Below are 18,903 nucleotides of genomic sequence, written 5' to 3' on the forward strand. Positions count from 1 at the left end.
TTATAATTCGAGCATTTCTCAATAGATCGCAAAGGTTTTTGCATCAATTGATAGGAAATATATCTACGCATCTATCATAACGAATAACATTTCATTTTTCTTGAGATAAATAATTGAATAATTGTGAAATATCAAGCATTGTCAAAATGCACTATGTGCCCATTTTTGATTGGTCCATTTTGTGCTCCTCAAATCGTACCGACCAAAACGGGCAACCAGAGCAGCAGCGAAATAGAATGAAGCACGATTGGAAAGGAAAAAGAAAAACATGAACGAAATATTGGTCGCAGTCTCACACATACGTAATTCTCGAGAAAGCCAGTCAGCTTAAAAATCCCCGCTCCGCTGACGTAACGATCATTCTCATTCAAACCGTACACCACATCGTTTCGCATCACATCACATCAACAAACCAACACAAGCAGCCATGTCTGGACATGGTAAAGGAGGAAAAGTGAAGGGAAAGCGTGTTGATCTGGAGTTCCCCGCAAGGGTTGCTAGGCCGAGCGCGTTAGTACCAGTGCACCAGTCCACCTAGCCGGCGTTATATAGTTTCGGCCGCCGAAGTGATCGAGTTAGCTGGCAAAGCTGCTCGCGACGATAAGAAAACCCGCATTCGGAACAGAACACATTCGGTTCGGTGGACATCAAGACAACAACAGGCAGTCGCAGTGAGTGGCGAGTGGCAAACGCAATCGCAAAACGGCATCAGGTAGCAGAAGAAAAAAGTTTGTTCTTTATACAAACTGCTTTGGTGGCAAATCCAGAACAAGGCGGCATCGAGGGCGATCGAAATGGTTTTTTTCAAAACCACGAGTACTAAGTTTTCTAAATTGGAACCATTCCTTAAAACAAGGCGCTTCTCAGGGCCATTAAACCTTCCAAAAAAGAGTTTAGGAAATACAGTTCAATGCTTTCTAAAACAATATCCAAAATAATAATAAAACACAAATTGATTTTTTCATAATTTGTTTACCCGGATATGATGAGTATGTGGATTTGTCAGTTGTTCTGAGCTAATTGATTTTCACCAATTCTTAAATTGCTTCTAGATTGAAAGTACAGTAATTTACACTTATCTCGACATTTAGCTAATTGGTCGGACCTGTAATGCGACATATTTAGTTGGACATTTTTGTTAACATAGAGTTCGGGGTCCAAATTATGAATTGAAAGTCGACACTGTACCACTGTCATCGCAAATGTTCAATTACAGGTTAAAATTACCTCCAATCCGACACTGAGTGGTGGTAATGCGACGTGCCATTGAATGTAATTTACTGTAAAATATGTCACAAGCTGGATGGGAAGAAATTTTCCAACTGTGAAAGCTGTGGCGAGTGGCAAATGCAATCGTTAGACATAAAGGTTCAGCCGAACAAGATGGGGATATCGAGTGATAACAAAACAATAAACTCTTTAGATTGAAGATAATTTTGTGATCCTGAAAAGGACCCTTTTTAGCCTGCATGTGAATCCAACGAGCGAACAAATCGTAATGAATGTATTTTTTTGCCATCGCTCTCTTTTAACGCTCATTCGTTCGTCTCGTTGGACTCGCCCCTCTGGCTGAGTCTGTCGATTTGTCTCTATCCTGTGAGTGTGTACCGCTAGAGTATAAAACACGCGGACCCCAAAAAAATATCTTATTTTCTTTCAAACCGTAAACCCGTGTGGTTGTACGGCATCGGCATCGTGGACGTAACAAAGGAGGACAAGTTAAGGGAAAGGCAAAGTCTCACGCGAACCGTGCAGGTCTCCAGTTCCCTGTTGGTCGCATTCACTGATTGCTCGGCAAGGGTAACTAGGCCAAACGGATTGGTGCCCGAGCACCAGTATACCTAACAGCGATTATAGAGTTTCGGCCGTCGGAGTGCTCGAGTTGGCTTGCAAAGCTGCTCACGACAATCAGAAAACCCGCATCAAGAACAGAGCTTCGGTTCGGCGCTCATCAAGGCAACAATTAGTTTCAGTGAGTGGCAAAGTGTTTCTCCGGAACGTCGCATTAAATGTAATTTACTGAACAACATGTCACAAGCTGGATGGGAAGAAATTTTCCGACTGTGAAAGCTGTGGCGAGTAGCAATAGCTAAACAGGAAGGTTTAACCGAACAAGATGGGAATATCGAGTGATAACAAAAACACAACACCAAAGGTTCTTTTCAGAACCATCAACATGTTCATAAAGAGTAAACAGTAAACTAATCCATTTTTCAGGTAGATAGGTAGGTATTCACGTAGGAGAAGAAAATAAAACAATATATTTAAAATATATATTTAACAAAAGCTGTCCCCTTTGTATAGTCCTACGTCACTTCGGTTATGTCCCCGACATTACCCACCCGTATTTTTTGTTTTGTTTCCTCCTCAGCCACTACGATGTATAGTAGGAGTAGTATACGATCGGTCACTGCTTCAACATATCTGTTTTGATATTATTGTTTTTATAATCAATAATTTTGTTATTCCAATATTCTGGTGAATTATGATAATCGTCAATAAATGACGTAGTTGCTCCAATATTGTCGACATGTCGTGCCACACACGCCGCGCCGATTCGCAAGTCATTGGATAAGGCCAACATAGCTCGACATGACCAGTTATGTCGTAAAATGATACACCCCAATAAGCAATAATCATTGACTTGTAGCCTGCATCAAGACGAATAGATCGGGGTATTGAAATCACACTAATCTGGTGATCGCTCTGAAATGATCTCTATTCTCTCGGATGCAACTTGAAATAAATGATTACTAAGTCAACAGTATTCCTACGTTCACCTTGCGGTTGTAACACAGATATAACCCCTAGTTTTTAACTAGGCTGAAGCCCAGTTAAAGAGCAGTCCAGTTTAAGTACGCCCAGTTGCCGAACGACTACTATAAGTTATTGATCAAATACCAATAGCCGTTTGTCGGTTTAAACTTCATCGAACCAAGTGTTGAATTCGGTAACATTAAAATCTTAAAAGGCAGAACATAAAATAAAACAATCATAAATTTATTGCAAAGTTCATAAAATCCAATATTATTTGGAAGTTTATCAAAATTAACATCAATTTCTAATGGTTTTGTAATAACTTAATATAATTTATAATGTCATAGTTCGAACATTATTCAAAGAGCAGAACAGAAAAAATTAAATGGCCGCTGTGAAAAATCCCTCAACGAACCTGTTCGTTTCGACCTAAAATACAACGATTTCATTCCCCTGCATTTCACTGTAATACACTATACAGACGAGCTCACTCATACACCAATATGACCACGTATAAATTCGAACGAGCAGTGCTGTACTTCTATAAGCGAACATGGCAGGAAATCGTTCAGCTGCCTGTCGTCTGCCAGCACTCCAAGTGGAGCATACTTGGCGAGGCACAGAAAAACACGTCCGAGCAGAAAAAGCAAAGAAAAGATGATAGGGTAAAGCAGCCGCCAGAGAGGCTTGTACTCTCAACGCCCCAAACTGGTTTTCTCGTATTATTTGCACATGCGCTTCATGAAATGTAGGAGTCTTGTTTATGACCCTACAATAATGCTCTTTTGAAAGGCATGAGTATGAAGAGCGAGGTCCTCATTGAGTTGGTTCACATCTTGTCCGGCAATGAGTTTTTAATTTGGCGATGCATTATATTCTGTTCTGTCCTGTTCATTGATAATTGATAAAAGTTAATTATCCATATGATGGGTATTGAATTATATATAGAGGTATAGAACTTTAAGCTGGCAATATTTTCCGATATATGCGTCATTTTGACAGCTGTCATTTGTTTTGTGTTTAGTTTGATTCGCCATTTCACCGTGAATAGGCTGACCTGAACAATATCTCTAAGTTGTAAGTTTTTCAGGATTTTTCCAAAATTCATGGTTTTGTACGAGAAACTCTCCGCGTTCTTTGTCCATTTTACGGTCAACATAGTTGTCAATCAGAGCGAATAATTTGATCAACTATGGATCATTTGCGCACCACTCTTACCATACATGATAACACGCATCGAGACGTCGTATAGTGCGTTATGACGCTTGGTGCGCTTCATGGGTTGGTGGAATCATTGATTCGTTATCGAATATAGAGATTAGAACAGGGATTCTCAAACTATTTTGGACAAGAGACATCTTTTCCAGAATGAAGTGATACTCTCGACCCCTATAGCCGAATTTTATCTTTATACACAAAATACTTACCAATTCGAAAAAATTGCGATTGATTAAGTTAGTGTAAACTTGATATTATTTTCTCTTCAATAAACATAAAATTCAGTCAATATCAAGTATAAATAATAATTATTAATACAAATTACAAAACGGGAAAACCGACATCGACCCCAAGGGGTCGGCGACCTATTAATAGACTCCGCCTTCATTCTTCATAAACCCGGGAACAATGAACTGTCAATGTTAGCAAAGTATGGAGGAAAGAGTAATATGCTACACTCCATCGCATCAGAGAATATTTTGAACTCACTCGTAACATTTATTTGAGCATTGTCATATAGCAAAATCATTTCATCGTGTCTGTAGAAGTTGTAAGTAATCGGTTTGGCTGTTGACGTGGGAGCATCTCTTGTTTTCAGCACTAGGGTTGCAGAAAACTAATGGATCATAGAATATTCATGAGTTAACATACGCTTTCTGATATTTATCGGCTTTAAACTGATTAACTTCACGATGTGTTAATTTCGTCTGGCACGGTACACAAATGACCTATCGCTTCAAATCCTATTATTCGACTACATCTTTTCTTAAGTAACGCTAGATATGTCCTCTATAAGCAGCAAGTAACACACCTCGACCATTCCCTCATCTTTTGCGCGGTACGTGATTTGTGCATGTAGCCTTGCTACTACCCAGCAAACATTAAATCGCATAACAAGCGTATATATAACATCATATGCCCGAAAATTTGGTAGGCATACAATGCGCCTAACTGGCATATGCATGCAAAAGTGAAGGCCATATACATACATGGCAAATGCTTACCAAATTTGTTTGGATGAATATGCAACTTTGACCGGCTATAATAGCGATTATGTTGAAATTGAATTGCGATTTAATATGAATATATTCATGAATTGTCAAAGCACCAAATACGACTTTTGCCATACTCATATACGATTTATTACAGACATGAAAAAAACAAATGGCGCAAAATATTTTCGTGAAATGTTTATTATAGCCTCACGCCATTTTTATATATGAGTATTTATGTTTGTAGAAATAATAATTGTTTGATTGACTTGTGTTGGGAGTAGAATATGAATGTTTGAATTGGCACAGATTGATGTTTGGTGAAAACTGCTCCGATGTGGGTTCGAACTCCGGTCATCTGGATTATCATCCACCAGCCATCTCTTTCGGCTATCTGAAATTTAATTCAACAGCGGTTAAAACTTTCGAGTGCATCAGCATTTCATTGACATTTCAATACGATGTAATATGTTCTTTATTAGGATCTAATATGATTTACTGTTTCATGATTTTCTTCAGCATGCAACACGATTTACTACAGTACTGAATCGATTTAAATTATACGATTATACGACCCACAAACTGCGTCAGCGTAATATACGCATATGATGCGGATTAAATATATTTTACGACAATGTACATAATAAAATTGATGTTTATTATACCGATATGCGACCTAATTTGATAATGGTATATGAAATCGAGTTTTTACATTTTATGCGATTTCCAATATACACGATACATACTTTGATTGATATTATATGCGATTATGATTTATTCGGATTTCTTGTAAGACTTGGCACGTGCAAAATTATACGATTTAATGTTTGCTGGGTAAAGTCAAACAGCTATCTACTTTTAATAATTTAAGTTACTAAATGGGATAAAAATGACTCTATGAAATGTTTCAATAAACAAAACGCAATAAAACAATCGATAAAACTTTTTGATAATGACAATGAATGATGATAACATATAATAAAATGTGCAGAAATATCCGCAACACAACAATAATAATACATCAAAAATTAGCTAAATTGAATTGGACTATGGGTCAAGTTGACCAAATCATCAGACATTGCTAGTTCATAAGTTTGGTCCTCCAAATTGCTGATCCAACGTCATGCTGACATAAAATGTCGACGAGCAAAAATACACCAATAAACTTGTATAAACATACACACAGCGCTTACTGTGGCGAATGATCGATAAAAAGAGAATGTCAAAACGTGACGCGCGCGAAGTCCAACGTTGCCACGACTCGAACCGACGAGCACGGTGAGATGCGATGGTGTTGTTTGCTTTGAGCGACGTTGCCGCTCTTTACGCTTTTTTCTTCTTCCGGCAGCTCTCGCTTACTTGGCTTGGCTTACTTGAATAGAGAGAGAGCACAAAATTATGCGCAGAAGAATGCTTTTATCACACTACCGTTGCCTATCGATTTTGTGCTGTGAAGAAATTGCCGTCGAAACTGTGGGAGACAACCGTATGAGTTCGTTTCAGCAGAGAGGGTACGAAAATGGGTAGATTACTCGTGACGATGATGGGCACACCGTAAGAAGTGGGAACTTCGCAACAGCTCTATGAGGGCATGGGTGCGCTGAGTGCGCTACTTTCGGCGGTTGTGGTTTTTTTTGCGTGAGGATAAAAATAATGTGGACCGTGGCGCGCTGCCCGGGCAGAAACAAGATGGCGCAGATGGGCGCCAATGTATGCCGTCACTGTTCTTTTGTTGGTGATATTCATATTTATTTGAACAAAAATTTATGTTTACTTAAATTGTATACGTTTATGTGAATTGGGGTGTGCCTTCAATGTTCTTTATAATATTTGGTAATTTTTAGGTTAATCCAATAATATCAACTCTAAACTGCACTGAGAGAAATAGTTAGTATATATAACGATTTTTTTGGTAAATGCTTTTGGTCATTTTCTACCGTACTAATAAACATATATGTCAAGCAGAACCATGATGCGTAAGCCCAATATCGGCTACATTTTCCCGCCGAAAATGCACGTAGTATATATATATATCCTTATTATACCTCCGTATTGCCTTATGGCAACAATAAACATGGTTAATACGCGCTTCTCTCACAGGGTTTCAGTTATGCCAACATCCAAGTTTATTAATGTTATCGAGTAGAATATACTAACCTCTGGTAGGGATGCGAGTTTGTTTACAATATGTACGAAAAATTTGTACATTCTACTAATGTTTGCATTACCAAATGTATTTGGTAGTTTTCGATCGAGGATTTTTCTAAGTGTGATGTATTTATTTCCACCTAAATCAGTAAACAGAGATAAAGCGGCTAATATGATGGAACTGAAAGTGCTATTTGACACTATTTGACATTTTTTGATAGATAAAATTTGATCAACGTATTACTGATGGCACTGATTAAATATATTTTTAGTTCTTGTTTAGATGGACTTATTCCTCAAACCATGTACAGGGAAACATCGATATAACGTACATTTCACTTTCAAAATTGAACGTTGTATCGAGTTGTACGTTATATCGAATATAATATAGAACTCACAAACATAGCACATATTGCCTCTTATGATGCTGTTTGGGTAGAGTTAATAAATAATGATGAAAAAATCCAACTAGAATCCTTTCTCATTATGTTTCCCTTCATACTGTTGATTGAGGGTAAATAGATAAAATGACTGCTTGCTCGTTGAAAAAAAAATTTTTTCCCTGCCCTTCTACGATGACTTGGAAGACTTGTTGGTAATTGTATGGACTATTCATATAATTTTCGTTCTGAATTAAAAAAATAATGAGAAAAATGAATTTCAATTTTTAAAATAATTTTATTTTCCAGTGTAATTTTTATATTTTTATGAAAATTTCAATTATTTCTATATTTTATTCTCTGATTAAAATTTTGTAGGTTTTCAAGTTATTTTTTTGAAAAAAGTTTGAAAAACTCAGAACTTCAAAAAGTTTCCAAATCAAAAACTACAACAACTACAGAATTTTGGTCAGACACTGAAATATAGGAAATTGTTCAAGGTTTTATAAAAAGAAATGGCAACAATTTTAAAAACATAATAATATTTTGAAAATTAGAATTCGTTTTTCTTAAAAACATGTTTTAAAAAATTCTGAACATAGGTTAAATGAATAGTCCATACAACTACCAATAAGTCTCCTGTTATAACTCCAACTCCCTACATTCCATATTTTGACAAAAATTTTATAGGTATTATAGTTTTTGAGTTAGAAAATTTTTGTAAAAAATTAAGAAAAAACTAACCCTTTCCAAATGTAGTCTGATTTTTTTTGGAGATTTCAAGTATACACAGTTGCCCAAATGACCAATGTCTTTACACCCATAACGTTTCACTGCAATCTGAGATGGTGCTGCCAACTCCCAAGAAGAGTTGGCATGAAATTCGTTCATTGAAAATGTGTACGTTATATCGAGGGTACGTTATAACGAGGTACGTTGTATCGAAGTTCCCCTGTACCTGCTTCGGGTCTTCACATCTGACAGAGAATAATTTGGATCCCAAATTCGAATGTCGCCACTAGACATCTACACTGTATCGTGAAATTGGAGAAACAAAAGGTTTCCACTAAACAGTTTGCTAGTTTTTCACTGAGTGCCTCAACGAAATTATCTTTCTGTAATTTAACCCTTCTATACTCGCGCATACGATCAATAAGTTTGTTTTGAGGAAGCTAAATTAAACGACTATTAAAACTGAATGAAGTCGAAAACAAACTATTTTCTGGAGTTGTTTCATTCAATTATATATTTTTCTTTAAATAAATAACAATAACGCCAAATAATACTCAATAACAATATTACAGAGCACACACGCTCTGTGCGTGAATATACGAGTTGTGATTTTGCGCGCGACTACAAGGAGGATAAATGAACGTTTTTGTCATGCTAAAATAATGTGAATTTTTATAACAATTCAAATCCCATTCGAAAACCCCTCACTCATTGAATATAACGACGATTATTTACACATTGCTGTTTTTTAACTGAACTACAGCAATACTCAATCTTCGTGCACAACTAGCTTTTTCAAAGCTGATTACTCGAAAGATATTTTTATGGGCAGAGGAAATTCGGCGTTCAAAATCTCCAATGAATGCATTCATTAATTTATTCATTCTTTTTCTTTGGTTCATGTTCACCGATTGACTGATTTATTCATTGATTCACTGATTCATTGGTTCATTGGTTCATTGATCCACTGGTTTCTTCATTCATTGATTCATCGGTTTATTGATTTATTGATTTATTGATTCAATAATTCATTGATTTATCGGTAAATCGATTCATTGTTTCGTTGATTTATTGATTCATTTATTCATTTATCCATTTATCCATATTCATCCATACATTCTTTGATTTTTTGATTCATTCTTTTATTGATCCATTGGTGCTTCCATTATAGATTTATCGGTTTATTGATTCATCGATTCATTGATTCATTGCTTCATTTATTAATTCTCTTTCAAAATTCCTTAATCACATGCAAATAACACGTTTTTCCGTTACATGGAATATATGTTTGATGCACAAAACACAACAAAATAGAGGGCCTGATTACGAACGTCACTTCACGGTGAAAATGAAATGAATTGTATGCAATTTGTATGCATTTTATTCCGTTTTCACCGTAAAGTGACGTTCGTGATCAGGCCCTGAGATAGCTCAAATCGGACGACCCGTTCTCCAGTTTTACGCTTAGTAACACATTTGGAGATTCATTTCTATTTATATAGATAAAAGATATAGTAGTAGGTTATTTCACCTGAAAATCCTTTTCCACTTTCGGACAAAATTCAATTTCGTTGGCGTAAACATTGAATGAACCAACAACTCTTATCACGATGTACAGTAAACATTCGCTAACTGGGCGAAAAGGGAAGACCAGTTACCGACATTCTCGTTTTAACTGTTTCGGCATGTTAAACGTCAAATAAAATCGCGTTGATCATGATATTGGATAAACAAAAGGTTTCCAATGGAAGTTTCGCATTGAGTGCGACAACAGGTATGAAATATAATTTGAGGAAATTATTTTTCTGTAATGGTCATGCGAAAATAATGTCAATTTTCATAACATTTCAAATTACATTTGAATGCGCGTCATAGCATATCTTCCTTTTGAATATGACGTCGATTGTTTACGAAATTCTGCTTTTTAACTGATTCAACCAATTAACGTTCGCCCAGTTAAACCGGGACCAGTTAGCGAACAATTATCCTATAATATTATAGTTTCGCTTTCCACTCATCTTTGAGTTTTCAATACTGTTTGCTTAGAATCTTTGTACTGCATAAAGATTCAGCGAGGTGTTGAATGCTACGTAAAATATTTATTAGTCGCTAGTATACACTACTACTGGTATTAATTTAATGGCAGTCTCAGAAAATCGGCCCTACGCCATCATATTGATAGGTTTTACCAGCTGTCTTCTCACTAACGACTTTGGAGTGTCGATGATGTAGCGAATGGAAGATGTCACACACAGTGGTGCAATTTTGTTCGGTAGAGGCATCGCATCGATTTTCATATCGTCTGGTGGTGAGTGTTTCTGTATTTTCGCATCATACGCACACATTGTCTTTTAGGTAAATAGTCAAGGTTAACTGAAGAGGTTATTTATTTTTATTCTTGGACATATATTTTTTATTTCTCGAGTTATGAAGTTATTCTATTAAAGATGAATCTTTGCCTTTTCCTCTTGAATAATGCTGCTTCCGACGCTGAAACTTATGAGAAACCTCATCTGGTACATACACATCTGTTGTTTTTTGATATGCAAATGATACCAGTGAAAGTCGAACGCTCAGGGTATTAATTTTATTCGCTAGTTTTAATCATCATATCACAAACCTCTCTTAACATGTCATATAAAAAAGTAAATATAACCGAAACACAACTAACAACAAACCCTTTTTTCTTTTTTTCAGGGATATGAAAGACAAGAACCTCTCGGTACAGACAATCAACAGTCTGATGAAGCAAGACAACACAACATGTTGCAATAACAAGGGTCTAAACAAAAAAAGTGCCACACCCGTGTCTGGGAAGAAGTCCGCTAAGCGTACATCCGAAGCGCTCGATGTATTGTCGCCACTATTGACGCCCAAAACGGAAAAGCGCATTGCTCCACGGAACATCGTTCAACAGACGGCACCACAAACACAGCAGCAACAGCAGCCGTCGATTCAACCCCCGGCGAAAAAGACGAAAACGGACAACAACGAAGTGGTTTGTACTCCGGACATCATGAGCATGTTTATGAATCCAGAGGAGCCACCTCCATTGGTGGCTGCAAGAACAGTAGTACCACCAAAAGCTGTCGCTCCCGCCACATCAGCACCGACGCCTGTGCTTACGTCGATTCCAAATCGTCAAGTCGTTGTACGTCCAGCTATTCCGAACGCCCCAAACACTGTTCCATTGCGAATGCCTATGTCAAACGCAACAGGTGCTTCTGTACCACCTCCTGTATATCATACTATTAATGGATATAGGATAGACTTGCATACGGCAGCCCAGCAAGGAACATACAGACTGCCAAACGGAAAGCTGATTCAGGTCAGGAAACAAGCTCCGAGTGCTCCTGCGGCACCACCACCACAGCCACCAGTTGTCATACCACCGACGATTGCCAACAGGGCCAATATAACCATAGCGCCGAAACCGCCCGTAAATTATTATAACCCCGCAGCGATGATGCAGAATCCTGCAGCTCGCATGGCGCATGCGAATGGTTTACATCTCAATATGGCTATCCAGCAGCAACAGCAAATGCAGGAACAACGTCTTCAACAACAACGTCAACAGCAGCAGCAGCAGCAGCAGCAACATCAACAGCAGCAGCAACAACAGCAGCAACAACATCATCATCAACAGCAAATGGCTTTGCAGCAACGACAGCAACAACTCTTGCTTCAAGCTGGCCAGCCTCAGCCGACAATTGTTGCTGGTCAACCCAATCCGGTTCTGCAGCTACCCACTTTGGCATTGTTGCAGAACATGGTTAACGGACCGCACGAGGATTCTCCGCTTGGACGGTCTCGAAAAAATTTCGAGGGAAAGCTGCTATCTGGAGTGGAAATCTGTCAGCACATTGTCAACAAAATCAATACTCTCACCAATTCGAATTCATTCAAAAACATTCGAAACGTTCGAGATTTGAAGGAGCTCTACATTCATGTGTCCTATCTGCTAACGTATGCCATCGGACGATTTAAAACTTTGCAGGAAAAATGTGTAGATGATGTTAAGAATATGGGTTTCACCAAGGAGTCTGACTTTGTTATGATGGGTGAACAGATCAGCAATCGTAACCCGGATGAGGATAAGAGTGATGATGAGGATGACTGTGAAATCATCGAGCAGAATACCACGCTGATTGAGATCGATTCCGAGGATGAGGACGACAGTGGTAGCAAGAAGAAGAAAGAAAGCACGAAGGGCAATAATAGTAGCAATGCCCCATCGACCGTGACAGAGACGGAAGCTGCCGTGGCCACTATTTTGGAAGAAGATGATAATGGTTCGTAGTGAATCTCGATGTATTTTGGTACTTTGATAGAAGTAATAGGGAAACGACTGAAATGACAAATGCAAATTGACACTAAGTTCTCATCCATTGATAACAAATACATTTTGTTGTGAATTTCAACTTTCTGTTACTCACCTCAAGGGTCACTGAACAATGAAATTATTTGTATTGCTGTCTTGTTCTTTAATTAATACTGAATATAATACGTTATTCATGAAAACTCATTTCTATTTTAATTTGGAGTAATCATAGTTAAAGATTGACTGTGGAAATTGGCTTCTAATGTAGCAATCAGATAAGATTTTCGCCTGTAGATACGAAGTATACTAACTCAGCGACGGATATTCATAGAAAACAATTTCACTTTAAGGTCCCTATTTGTCGTTTAGCTTTATTAAATATAAGGCTTCACTATTTCCAGAAAGATAATTGATCATTATATGTAACTTTTTTTTTTGAAAATAGAATTGGCCAAATCGGTTGGTAGTAAATCCAAGTTCTCTCATTTGTTTGAGATTTTTCGGAAACCGAATTGTTCATCATTGTACAATGGTCCGGAGGTACATTGAAGTGGAAATTAGCATTTAGAGCTCGACAGTTATGCTCTAGAAAAAAACTGTCTTCGACAAAGTTGTTACATATAAAAGTGCGCTCATTTTTATGTTATCAGAAATAGGGTGACCAACATTTTGCGATGCAGAACTCGTCAATATCTTGATCCTGCTCAAAGTTATTGAGAAGTTTTCACCCAAATACTCATGATTTTTATTTTTATTTACTCAAACACAAAAACTAACATAGTTTTGAAAATCACACATCATGTACAGTTAAATATGCTCTTTCAAATGCCGTCAATGAACTTTGCTTATGTTTGTTTAAAAAGAATGACAAACAAATGAAGAGAGCGTATTTTTGGAGAAGAAATATCAATCACTTTGAGTGAATTTAAGATATTGATAAGTTCTGCATCGTAAAATGTTTGTATTAGTAAGCTCTGAAAATCTTTCGAAGACAGTTTGCATGTAGAATTTGAAATGTAAAAGTTAGATCAATAAAACCGTTTTTTTCCATGGTGACCCTAACGCAACTTAGAAGAAACAAAACAAACTTTGTTCTACAAAGATGTCTCAAATAACTGGGACTGCAACATTGTCAAACTATGTTTACCTTTATCCAGTTTTTGTTAATTTCTGATCATTTGTGACGCTAGACACCCGGCTACGGAAGCACATGGTTCTCTCTTCACAGTTGGTAATTTTATCAGCGAAAACAAAATTAAATTTGCTGGAGATATTTCCTCTGGTAGTGCCCTTTTAGAGTTACAGGCCTGGGAACTGTCCAAAATTCATCTTCACGTACGTTTCGTCATCCATCTGCATGTATCCTTCGTGTTTCTTCAAAACCTCGTTCTACAACTTCCGAGCGCGTCTGTTTGCCACCAGATTTCAGCACCAATCCAGTACAACTTTTTCAAAACAAAATGGAACAATGTGATAATTTTACCGTCGAAAGAAACAAATTCAAAATTATATTTGCTGTCAAAATATTTCAGATACGCCTACTATGACCCGTGTTATAAACGAATACAGATTTTGGATTCTAAATGTTCCAATACTTAGTTGTAATTTTTATCCAAAATAACATGCCTTGAATGATTGGAAATTCATCGACATGATATTCGTGACGCTAACCACCCGGTTAAGGTATCACAATTCAAAACGTTATTCTTATTAGTTTGCTAGTTGGGATCATACAAGGAAATCAGAAAAGTTAGAGTAGCGTACCTGTAATCATTTAATCAAGGAATGTCTCGTAATTGCCACACTTGCATTCAAACAACTGTTGGAACGGCTGTCAGACTGTCCGACATTCTATAAAAAGGGTCCTCATACAATACAAAGATTAATTAGGAGGGCATTCTAGTGTAGAGACGCGAATTTCAGACGTTTTTCCGAGTTCCGTAAAAATAAAACAAAGAATATACTTACTATCCATTATAACATTATTTGTTCATCTATCTTTTAACAATAAAACAAAAATTCAACGAAGAATATTTATAACTAGAATAGTTAAGAGCTGATGAAGTGAGAGGGTTAAAAAAAGAAGTTATGCCATGGCGTACACAATTCCAGCCATTCTGGTTATATAAAACAAACAAATCGAACAGATTGTGAATCAGTAAAGATGCCACTATCGCATGAACCTCAGACAAGTCAAAAACATCTTTTTTGACAAAATGGTGGCCGCTTGAAAAACAAAATGCGGTTTAGAACGTTTTTTCCTACGATTTTCGATTTTTTCAAAATAGTAAAATTCAAAAAATATCATTTTTCAGAGGTTCATGCGATAGAGAGATGCATGCAGATTGTATCCATATAAATCGACATGAATCGGTTCAGTAGAACTTGAGATATCGTGTACGCCAGTATGAAAAAACTAGTTTCGAGAATAACGCGTTTGAAGATCGTTGTTATGACCGTACCAGGTTAGATACCCCATCACCAAAATGACTCTAACTTGGTAAATAATAGGATTTTCGTCCTTTCTAAGGTGTATTCTTGAATGCCTAAACTATAAAAATATGAAGGAAAAAAAATTGATTTTTTTTTCAAATTTCTAAACTAGAATACCGCCTTAAGATACTAACCCTCATCCGATCGAGCTTGGAGTTTACTCCACACAAGTTTGGGTCACATGTTTTATTCGATAATATCATTTCATTCTAACAAAGCTCCAAGTCACTCAATAAACGCGTGGTTTTTGGATACAAATGATTTTTCATGAAAAACAAAGTTAAAAATAATTGAAAATGTTACGAACTACTCTTCTCATCACCACTTTTTCTTACAGCTGAAACCTGCGATGTACACGTCGCTGTCGAGAACATTCTCGATGTTGACATTGACGAAAGCGATGGAGGAGCAAGGGTGGAGAAGGAACCGGAGCCTGTGTCCGCTGATAGCACTACGGGAGAAAAAAATGCGGAGAAGGCCGATTCTGGAGATAATTCGAAGGAGGCGACTCCTGCTGAAAACGGCGCCGCCGATGATAAAACAGATAAATCTGACGATGATTTGGTTGAAATCATAGAACCACTCGAAGGGGAGGAACAAGATAAGCAGATGGATGAAAATGCGGATACCGAAGAGAAATCGGTGGAGCAGGAAAAGCCCGAAGAAGGCGACAAAATGTCGGTTCATGAAGGCAATGGGGAAGAAACCGAAGCAAAGAAAATAGAAGAAGTGGAAAATGTGAATGGAATGGAGGAAACAGACACTCCGTCCAAGGATGGTGAGCAACCGGACGAAGTTGAGGTCATTGACGATGGATCCCCAGAGAGTGTGATGGTTGTGATCAGTAGCGTAGAGTCGTTGCATCCCGGTGAGAAAGAAAAGACACAAAAATTATCCGGCGATGAAAAAACAGAACTAGAAGAAATCCAAGAGGAACCAATCGCAGAAAATGAAAAAGCAGTTGCGGAGGATGGAAACATTGAAAAAAGTGAAGGTAAGGATGATCAAAATTAATATATTAAACATATTTTCAGCCTGAGGAAAATTAGCCTAAAGGTGGGTTATATCGGGATTGAACCGCAAGGTGGACGGAGGACTACCGTTGCCTTAGTAATCATTTGTTAGAAGTTGCATCTGAATCAATTCTCAATGAATGAATGAATGAATATTTTGAAAGTATGCTGAATGTTCTTGTAAGTGTGTGAGTGAATGAGTATATGTATTGAATTATAATTGGTACAGGAAAATACATAAAATACAAATCTTTTGAACTGGATTGTCGCTGGACTGGTGCGTGGCTGGCTTTGTAGAAACAACTGAAGATGGCACAATACAATAATACAATACAATACAATACACGAGATTTGTGACCAGTATGTATTACTTCTTCTAAACATTTACTGCCGGCACAGGATTTTTGCTATTTGTTTCACCACCGCTATTATATTTTTTGTCCCATTTTTTATTTTAGGCTCATTAGAATTTTAGCAGTAACAGAGCCGCATTTTAATCGTGTACATGTCACATGTTTATCATATCTCTAATTAGTAAGAGTATTCTCTTCTATACCACTGCATATGGTACACATTTACACAGTAGCCATTTAGGTGTAAGAGTTTTCCTTCTGTTCTCCATTATCCAGTTAGACCGGACAGCGGAGACAGTTGATTGATCATTGTTTAGTTATTTATAGAACAGCAGCCCGATGTGTCTTGCAGAGAAGAGCAGTTGTATGGATGAATCGATCTTATTTCGACCGTGGATTGATCTCCATCGCTGATTATTGTTGCGTGGACGTAGTTATTCCTTAACAACACAAAGATGGTCAATGAGGGCCCTGAGTTTTGAACTCACGATCGATCGCTTACTAAGCGAACGCGCAACCTTTAAACACCTTGACAACGTATAGAATCAACAACCCTTATGTGCGATTCAATCGTACACAAACTCTCTGCATCGAATGGTATGAAAACCAATGATGTGCGGAACCCATAAGGGCTTCCGCACTAATCTACTTAAAGCTTTTCTTAACGTTGGATCAACCACTTAACCAGAATCATCCTATTCAGCGCACCTATTCCCATAGCTAACGATTCCATATTAAGCTCAGCGGTCTACCAAAATCACCTATGTAAGAATCTATTCCTTATTCTAGAAATACCGAGGGCAATTCAAACTCCCCACTAGTTCGAATAGACGATGGAATGAACCATTCTTTAAGGGGGGACTGCTGTCTGAAAGGTCGGGAAATAATGAATTTTCGTGATTTTTTTAGGATGCTACGAATAAAGTGAAGAGTTCGGGTATTCTGGTTATTGTTTAAGATATATTTGAAGATGTAATTTCTATTTTTTGAGTGCGCGAATGATGATTATTATGCTGTTGACAGTTGGATGCGTAGAAGCTGTCTGAAAATTGGTACCTTTCAAAATTGGTACGTTTCAAAATTCGTACAGCAATACTATATCGCTTGAAGTGAGTTCATACTTTTGGCTGTAACTTTTCAACGAATTCAAATATCGATAAATCCTTTTAGGACAACATATCTGAGGGCATAAGCTTTCCAAAAACGCAAAATAAAACTAGAGGGGTTGTATCCGAGATACGACCGCTTAGGACGTAGGACTACGCAATCTTTTTTTTAAAATGTTGTTGGTTTATCATTTCGGATATCATTTGCGAATACGTCGAAATTTCATAAATAACTCTTTAGTAGTTCCGTTAAACCTTGAAAAGGTTTAATGGCTTACGTGGTATTGTAGAATCATTTCGAGAAGCAACGATTCTTTCTTGCCTTTGCGAGAACTATGCACTAATTGGTCATATGTCGCAATTTGTTTCATTATATCAATGCACGCATTGCACTGAGTATTCAACGAGAGGCATCTTCCGTGCATCGTCATTTAACAAGCGTCAAACACGCGTCTAATAGATGTACACAGTGGCAGCGATAAAAATGGAACATCGCGAGAATGATCGCTTATGAAAAATCGTTTCTCGACTATCGGTCAAAAAAGTCAACAAAGCTAGGAGCTTGTTGAATCAGTACAGAGCCGATGCGCTACTTACTATGCAAGGGTGGGGTTTACTTCGCAAATATTCTCTTTTCACTATCCTCCTTCGTTGTTTCTATTATAGCGGCTGTATGAGTTGCCCGTTATTGATTGCTCTGTTCGGGAAAGCACACAAATGGACAGAACAAATGTATGGGGAAATTGGAATACTTCCAATTTTCATCAATTTGAACCATATACAGACTACGGGATTGTAATGTATAGCATATCAAACAAATCTTAGAAAATTTCCGATTCGATTGGTATGCAAATCGTTACAATCCGTTCGCAGCAAAAATAGTTATTAACGTAAACTTTATTTCATAAAAACGTGACCTGTATTCTGATTTGACACCCTTAATGTAAGACGTAGTCCTACGTCAAAAACAAAATTCGATTTTCCAGACCGAGATCCCCCTTAACATTCAATATTGGCACTGTTGCAAACAAGGCGGTCTCTTTGACATTGTGTGATATTCTCTACTCCAACCCATGATGAAACATTTCGTATTATCTATCACCAATGGCACAATTTGCAGTCTTAAAAGGATGGCCGCTTTTATGAACATTATTTTCGATGCTTCGTTTTGCGCTAGATGTTTCGTTCAGATCGGTAGCAAAATAGAAACGGGATTGGTCATGGAGGGCACAGTATTTTGACTGCCAGCGAGAAAATTTTAAAACCGCTGCAGAATCATAACTGAGTGGAATTCCGTTCTGTTCTCTTGTTATTTTTAGGGGCTTTAGTCGGAAGATCATTCGTCCCTAAGAGAGGATTTCCTAATGGGCACCAGTTTACATACAGATTT

General features: G+C 37.5%; 1 protein-coding gene across 1 annotated transcript in view; it reads left to right on the top strand.

The window, feature by feature from the left end:
* Positions 1-18,903, top strand: part of LOC129767957 (myb-like protein O) — a 33,592-nt gene that overhangs the window by 9,723 nt on the left and 4,966 nt on the right. Inside the window, exons 3-4 of the mRNA XM_055769278.1 lie at positions 10,925-12,519; positions 15,379-16,035. Coding sequence (XP_055625253.1) covers positions 10,925-12,519; positions 15,379-16,035 — 2,252 coding nt within the window. The remainder of the gene's footprint in view (positions 1-10,924; positions 12,520-15,378; positions 16,036-18,903) is intronic.

This window comes from Toxorhynchites rutilus, chromosome 2 (genome assembly GCF_029784135.1).
Source record: "Toxorhynchites rutilus septentrionalis strain SRP chromosome 2, ASM2978413v1, whole genome shotgun sequence".
NCBI lineage: Eukaryota > Metazoa > Arthropoda > Insecta > Diptera > Culicidae > Toxorhynchites > Toxorhynchites rutilus.